General features: G+C 53.5%; 1 protein-coding gene across 1 annotated transcript; it reads right to left on the reverse strand.

Moving 5' to 3' along the window:
- Window positions 1–413: 413 nt before the first annotated feature.
- Window positions 414–7,303, reverse strand: LRRC43 (leucine rich repeat containing 43; the record flags this gene model as incomplete). The annotated part of the gene is made up of 12 exons (XM_080628809.1): window positions 414–574; window positions 2,645–2,732; window positions 3,240–3,437; window positions 3,718–3,807; window positions 3,955–4,094; window positions 4,298–4,421; window positions 4,569–4,747; window positions 5,523–5,761; window positions 6,192–6,331; window positions 6,470–6,580; window positions 6,843–7,118; window positions 7,208–7,303. The coding sequence occupies 12 exons, from the start codon at window positions 7,301–7,303 to the stop codon at window positions 414–416; spliced, it is 1,842 nt and encodes a 613-aa protein (XP_080484935.1).
- Between the last annotated feature and the right edge of the window lie 879 nt (window positions 7,304–8,182).

The following is an 8,182-nucleotide window of genomic DNA, read 5'->3' on the forward strand; positions in this document are numbered from 1 at the left end:
CGCAACTACCCACTGCACTGCACATCCTGCACTGCACAGCCCACATTGAATAACCACCCATTGCACACCCCGGACTGACAACAGCCTGCACTGATCAACCACCATTGCACACCGTGCAGTGCACATGCTGTGCTGACCAACCACTGAACAATCCTGCATTGCACACCCACCTACTGCACACCCCACACTTCACCCCCATCCTACATCCCTCACATTGCACACCCTACCCCGCACACCACACACCCACCCCTGCACACTGCAGCTTCCTTGCAGAAGCTCAGCAGCAGCCCCAGACAAACACAGACAACCACAACCCCGTGGGCATCTCCCGGCTCTGGCGATGCAGCTAAACCAGGTTCCACGTGCCGTCCCCACAGGGTTTATTTCCCACTCACTCTTCCGCTGCTGACACATCACTGAGTGCTCCCCATCGCTGTGGCCACGCTCTCCTGGCTCTGAGTACTGGCTGCCGGGGGCCACCGAAGCAGCTGCATCTGGAACTGAACCGTCAGCGGCACTGGCTGCAGCCCTTGACCCTCCTCCACTACACTGGAGCCTTTCTTTTTGATTTTTCCTGTGGAAAGATGTAAATCTGTCACTATCTTGACTGAGTAAATCAGCCTAAAAGCAGCAGTGCACAGCAGGGAATGCCCCTGCACCGACTTTTGGGCCTTGGGGGAAAATCTATTTGAATATGGCTTTGCGTAAGAAGCCCAAAATGCATCTTTAAGCAGGCAATTGATGGGTGCAATCTTGCTTTTTGTTGTTAAATTCCACTATAATTCCTAGGAAATAAGATGCAAAAATAAATCATTTCAAGGATCCTGGAAAATTAAGCACAGGATAAAATGAGACCCACGTGAGATTACTTCCGAAGACACGCTTCAATGTCCGGGCATATTGTTCTCTTGAGACAAAGCTTGCTGCCTTTCCTCTTTGAGCTGCCTGGAAGGGATCCCAGTTCCTCTGAGAGGACTTATTATTTGTGTGCATTTACTGCCTGAGGGATGCAAATCAGCCCCAGCTCCTGGCTGCGAGTGCTGGTCCTCATGCAGCCTGGTTGGATGCGCAGCCACAGCACAGCGAGGGCTGGGACGCAGCCTCAGTGCCCAAAAGCATAGCCATGGCCACAGATCCAAGGTGGTCCGTGGTACCCAGGTGATGAGCAAGTGCCAAACGGTGCAGTGCAGTGACTCATGGAGCAGTCAGGGCCCCTCAGCCACAACTGGGGTGTCAAAGTGAGTGACAGCAGAGCGCACACTGTGGGATGCTGCTGGCACCGGGTGTCACAAGCTGGGGAGGCAGATGGCTTTTAGGCACTGTCTGAAACAGTACTCAGTGGCCATGCTGCAGACAGCCTCCCCCTGCACAGGCATAAGGGGACACCAAATTAAGCATGAGCCTCTAATCATTCTGGGTGTTTCCTGTCTCAGCAGCAGCTTTCTGTGCACCCAACACCACCCTCAGCCTCACAACCCCTGCAGCAAGGGTTTGGTCTCACTCAGGCTGAAGAAAAGACCTGAAGACCTCCTGCATGCACACTGACCACAGGCACTGGGGGTGGAAAGGAAGTAGAAAACACCACTGCTAAACTGTAGCTGTTTGACAGCAGCTCCCTGTCATATACTGCAAATACAAATTTTCTTATGGGGAACAGTGATTCAGAGAGTTTTATCTTCCTTCCAGGTAGCTGGGAAGGCCATCGGGCTTCCTTGAGCGCAGACACAGCCTAGGACTGCAGATGCCCCCCCAAAATGGGTAACAGGGCACAGAAAAGCAGCCTGGGCCTTTGGGGAAGGGGTTAATTTCACCCTTAAATTAGCAACTAAATCTGATGCCAGAGGAGGTGGACACAGGAGGCCTGACCAGCTCCATGCTCTCCTTGACCCATGAGCAGCTTTTCACCATTGCCCTCCCCCACTTCCTCCTGCTCTTGCATTAGCCCTCTGATGTGCTGGCACTGCTGTTTTTGTAGTCAAAACAAGATTGCTGGAAAAATAACCTGCAAGAGGCAGGGTGAGGTCTGTCTCCACAGATTAAGCAATGCTGCTGGCTGAGCAGATGCTGAGCTCTGCACTGAGGAGGCAGAGGACACCCGTCAGGGGTCAGGGTGGTCCTTTCATGGGTGACAGCAGACTGGGGTCTGCTCCCAGCCCCACCATGGGGCAACCTGGTGCTTCTCTGTGTATCTCATCTCTAAACCAGAAAGAATAATAATCTCCTCTGCAAAGTGTTGTGAGATGTGAGTTGGAAATGGATGAGGACCTTATTATGCATCCCAGACAGCGCTGGCCCCAGCTGCCCGCGCCAGCCCACACCACCAGCCACATTTGGCAGCCAACACAGCAGGCACCACATCTCTCACCCAAGAATCTGCTTTGCCCTTCTCCCCTGGCACTCAGAGCCTGTAGGTGTGTGTTGCTCCAGGACAGTTGCTCAGACTTGGACTCAACGTGTCCGGGTGTGTGTCAAACCTTACAGCCCCACAGTCAGTAAATGTGTTCACAGTCTGGAGATCAGGATGTGAGTAAGCACCCTGCTCACAGAGCTGGCAGGGTGCTGGGACCAGCCTCCGGGCTGGGCACTGCTGCTGTTTGCCGTCACACTCACCACCCTCTGCCCAGCCAGCCCCAGTCTCTGTCACCTTTGGCAGATGTTGAAGCTTTCTGTTTGGCCTGACTTTTACTCTCTGCTTTTGGGGTTTTGCTCTTGTCTTTGCTTTTCTTCTTGCCCTGTGGAGAGAGCTGTTTCCATAGTTAGGCTGTGATGAAATTTACTGCCCGCATTCAGTCCTGTGACTGTCATCACCATCTGGGTTCGGTCACAGGGATTTAAAGGGCAGAGGAAAGAGGTGAGGGGAAGCAGAAGCACAGCAGAGGGGATGCTCAGAGAAGAGAATCCAAGAAATAGAAAGTGTGAGTTGGTGTGTGCTGCCATGCTGAGAGAGCATCAGAGGAAGCACGAGGGGTTGCTTTGATATACTCAAGTGGAAAAATAAACTCATCTATTTTCCTAGGCCCAGAAAAAGTAGCAGTAATTACTGCTAATATCAACACTAAGTAAGGATACCAGCATCAACGGATGGTGCTCAAGCAGGGCAATTTCAGCCCCATTTTATGGAGAGGAGAACTGAGAGATGCATGGGAGGAATGCCCAGGCTGGGATATGCTGAACCCCAGCCTGCAGCACTGCCCATCCCTGGCAGCTCTGCCTCGTGTGCCCCAGAACACGCTCCTTACCTTCTCCTCCACACTTGGCTGTGGTGGTTTTTCAGTGATCAGGGTCCCAAAGTCACACAGAGCTATCACCAGGTCCTCAGTGGCCAGCAGAGCCTCCAGAGTCACCTTCTTGGTGCCCAGGGTCTTCCGAATGGGAGGGTCACTGCGGAGTTCGCAGGACTTCTTCTTCTTTTTCTGCTTGTCCTTGCGCGCAGGACCCTGCAGGGCACCAGCACAGGACAAGCCTCAGTGGGGGGTTGGGGACCCTTTATCAGACAGCAAAAAACCCCAGCCCAGCCCCTTGCCCACCACTGCAACCAAACCAAGATGCATAACTGCTGCTGCCTTCCTTCCACAGCAAGGGGGTACTTGGTGAGAGGTCTGGGATGGAAGGAAGGTCCTGACACACTAAACTGATCCAGGAGAAGGGTCCTTGTTCCCCCACCAGTGTTTTTGCAACTTGGATGTTATTTGGGCATCGTGCTCCCCCAGCACCTACCTTGGCACCATCCTTCTGCTGCCTCCGTCCTACCTTCTTATTTCTGTCTATGTTTTCTTCTGGATCAGCTTCAACAGGCCATGAGAGCACCTGCCCGGAGAGAGCAGCTGGTGCTTTAGGGCTGGGACACCCAAGGACCCTGGCCCAGGGTCACTGGCATCCCAGAGAGAACACAACACCACTGCTGGGCCTCCCAGCAGCTCCTTCCCCTTTCATCCAGCTCTGCCACACACTCACCTTTTCCTCCACAACAGAGACAATTGTTCCAGCTGTCAGGTAGAACTTCAGCCCCATTAAGTCCTTAACAATATGCTCCTTCCTGTAGCTGTAATCAATGGTATCTTCCCAGGGCTTTCCAGGGGTGACAAACACCTTTGCTGTGCAGGGACACAAAAAACCTCTGAGAGAGCTCTCCTTCCTAAGGACAGAAAGATCCCCAGGACATGACCGGTGCCAATTCACTATCCATCAGTCCCAGTAACAGCCCAGCTGCAGCCAACACTATAAGTGACATCCTGATGCCTCCATATGCCAGGAAGAGCCTGAGCAGTGGGGCGGAAGACTCAGAATTCTTCCTTACCAGAACTGGCTTTGGGCTCCTCTGTGGCTGCAGGGTCCTGTTGGTTCTTTGTTTCTCCTGTGTCCTGAGCAGAGCTGTCTGCATCCAAGGTGGCCCCCTTGAGACTCTCATGGATTTTTGTTACCTGGAACAGAGGGGGATCTCTTGGGAGCATGTCCAGTTGTGTTTGCATCAGGACCAGGCAGCAAAGCTCTGCATCTGGGAGGCAAAGTTCTCCTTTGCTGTGACCTGCCACTGCCTGCTGCTTTCAGGTGCTCTATTAAGCACAAACCTCAGTGATGCTGCCATCGTCAAGCTCCTCTCCCTCCACAAACTCATATGTCACACAGTAGCTGTAGGTGATCACTGGAAAGTCAGAGCCATCTGCCAGCTGCTGAAGAGTGCTGGGATCAGGGACTCCTTTCATGTCCCCAACACTCACAACCACTCGTGCTTCACTCCTCATCAGCTCTAAAAGGAAAGACAATCTTGCCATGAAGCTGCAGTGTGCTGCTTCCAGAGTGAGGACAGTACACAGCAAGGTGAAATCACCGGTGGAAATCAGGCGAGGATGTGTCCCACCACCTGGCATCCCTCCCTGTCACCCTGTGCTAACGCTGTGACAAGCCACTGCCACGTGGGGTCACTCCAAAGCCACACAAACATCTCCTGCCTTGGTTGCTTTGCCTCCCTGGTTAACACTTCAGACTCCAAAGGGCACACCTAGCACATAAACTCGTTAAGTAGGGGCCATCAAGAGGGGTTTCGTACCCCCGGGGTGCCCCCTGCTCTCATCCCAGTCGGCGATGTGCCACGCTGCAGAGGTGGCACTGCCTTCTGTGGACAGTGCAGCACTCATGTGAGCATCTTCCCCAGGGGAGATGTCCCTCTTTCAGCAGCTGGAGAGGAAAACAGAGTCTGAAACCAGACAGTGTCTAGGAAGCAAAGACGGGGACAGACCATGGCAACAAACCAGTGCTAGGACTAGGTTGTTCTTGCAATCTTTGCACCAGACTAAGGCTAAAACTACTTTGAGTGTAATTACACTGCTGCAGGGTCCTCTGCCTGTCTCCCCACTTGTACTAGTGGGGTAAAAAGGCACACAGAAAGATCTCCATTTGAGGAGAGGCAAGAGGGAAGTCAATACTGGATCCAGTGCTTGCCCTGAGGACTCCTAGCTCAACTATGATGAAACCACCTCCCGAACATGGAGGCAGCACAGAGAAGTTAAAGGGTGCAGACTGACCTGGCTGACTTGCCAAACCAAGGAACTGGTGCCTCTCATCAAACCCTACATGGATGTCATCGAGGATGGAGAGCTTGGGCAGGCTGTCCACAAGGAAGCCTCTGTAAGTGGGAATGAGAGCCAGTGGGTTCCCTTTGAGCACCAGGATGCGGAGCTTCTCCAGACTGGACAGTTGGGAAACCAGCCCCAGCAGATCTGTTAAGTTGTTAAAGCTCAGGTCAAGGGATACAAGATTTGGCCTAAGGAGAGAACCCAGAGAAGGTTAGGCAAAGAGCATCCAGAGAGCTGCTATCCTGGGGCAAAAAAGAAACAAAAGCTGTGTTACCCCAGCACAAACTGGGTCAAACTGGGGAATCCAATGGTACAATCTCAAGAGGCCAATACCAAATTCCTTAGCCATGTGGTCCATTGTCAGTGTGCCCCTCAACTCAAACCCATGTTTCTTTAGCATCCATGAACCACCCCACTGCATCATTTGGTGATGCAGCCTAAGCTTTAGATCCTTCCCAGGGCAGACTCCCAGTAGGGGCTTTAGGAAGGGTATGGAAAGAGTAAGCTGCCCAGGGACATGGGAACTATGGTGGGCAGGGTGTCAAAACAGTTCCTCAGGTGATCTCTCTGTTCCACACTTTGGCCTTTCAGGAGCCCACATTCAGCCTATGGCATTACCAGAAGGCTGCAGTGAGGCACTTGTCCTGCAAAGGTCCGCACAGCCTGTTGTATCCCAGCCCCAAGTGCTGAAGCTCCGGAGGAGGCTGAGCACACAGGTCCTGCAGATCAGCCACAGCATTGCAGCAGAGCTCCAGAACCTGTCCAAGACAGAGAGAACAAGAAACACCCTTTGCAATGAGCTGTTCCTGACATTCCCCCAAGCTCTTCAGCTTGCACTGTGTTTCCAGATGGGACCTCCTTCCCAATCCTGCCATCACAAGGAATTGCTTGCTTACCTTCAGAGTCCGGGGCAGGTTGGCTGAGGTTACCCTGCTGATGTGGTTGGCACTGAGGATGAGCTCCTCCAGCTGCTGTAACTGCAACAGACCTGCATCAACCTCCTCCACCTGCAAAGAGTTGGGTTTGAACATGTCTCTGAGCCACCTCCTGGCCAAGGTGACATAGACATGCAGTGTTGATCCACTGATCCATGTGTAACGTGGATTAGTGCAATACGCTGGGGATGGGGCAGTAGCTCTACTCCATCAGCAATAGTGGCATCTGGGGCGTCCCAGGGATGGGGAAGGTGTCCTTTTCTCTCCCAACAGGAAGATGTGGTTTCCTGGCCAGGAGATGGGCGGCTTTACAGGCACCAGTAGCTGCACTTACTCCCTTATCAATGATCCGCAGGGACCTGAGGACCTGGAAGACGTTGGAGCCACGGACGAGCTCAGGCTCCAGCACGGCCACTTCCCGCAGGAGCTGGTCCTGGGGGCTGCAGCCCAGTGGCAGGGCCCAGGGGCTGTGTTGGTCCTTCAGCAGCTCTATCAGTGCCTCAGGGCTCTCCTCACCTAGTGGCACGTCCTCCTCCTGCCTTGCCGGGTCTGCCCACAGCCCTGGCTGGCCTCCATGGGGGCTCCTGCGTGCAGCAAAGCGGGACTTGTTCTGCAGAGAGGGAGAGAGGAGAGGCAGTGACAGCCCTGCAGACCACAGACCCCAATCCACATCCATGGCTGTGCCCCCCTGGACCCTACCCAGCTGCCAAGGCCACAGGGGAAGTCCTGCAGAGTCAGGTGTCTCAGGTGCTCCTGAAGAGCAGCCGAGACACTGCGAGGACCAGGTGCTGCCATCCAGCCTCAGCCCAGCACAGAATTCCCTGGCTCAGTGACAAGAGTCCCTGTCGCTAGGAGATGGCAGGGACGCGGGCGCCTTGGGGACCAAGCTCTGCAAGTGAAGTCAGCCTGGGACAGTACCGAGCTCCCCAAGGCTGGGAATAAATCCCTGGTTTCCTGGATATCCCACTGGGTTCTGGGGGTTTCTCCAGCCTTAGGGCGCAATTGCAGGGTGCAGCATGAACCCTGTCCCTTGGCCAAGGACCTGTGATACGGCGTTTGCCATCTCACTTAACTACATCCTGAGTGTCACTCAGGTTTCGGGGAGGAAGCAGCCAGGTTCTCAGTTAGCTGTAAAAGCGCTGCTGTTCACTCATGTGGAGGGCACCACCACCACCACCAAATCAGCACAAGGCCATTGGAAAACCAGGTTCACAGCTAAAAATACCAGCTCCTACGCTAGGAAAAAGAAGGTGAGCCCCAGGAGCTAAAGCCACAGCTCTGTCTCAGGTCAGATTGAGGTCTCTGCACTCTGAGGTCTGTTTTTTCCAGTGACAGGTGTTGAGACAATGGCTACAAATTCCGGTTTAGGGAGCCTACAGAGCAGCCTGTGTCAGCAAACTTCACCAGATGAATTGCAGATGCTCTGTGGCATCTGGTGGTTACGTGATGGAAAGGTGAACTTCCACCGGGGTTGGGTTTCACAGGAGAGATGCCAATCTGCTCCCTTACCAGCTCAGCAGCTTATCACAGCTGTGTACTGATAGGAAATGATGTGCAGAGATAGTAACATGCCATGAGGTGAAATAGCCCTGCAAACGGCCATCCTTGACCCAGTAGAAAATGAAGTCAAATCTTCTACAGACCTTTGAAGAAGCATCACCAGTGGTTGAACCG

Source organism: Psittacula echo, assembly GCF_963264785.1.
Source record: "Psittacula echo genome assembly, chromosome: 13".
Taxonomy (NCBI): Eukaryota; Metazoa; Chordata; class Aves; order Psittaciformes; family Psittacidae; genus Psittacula; species Psittacula echo.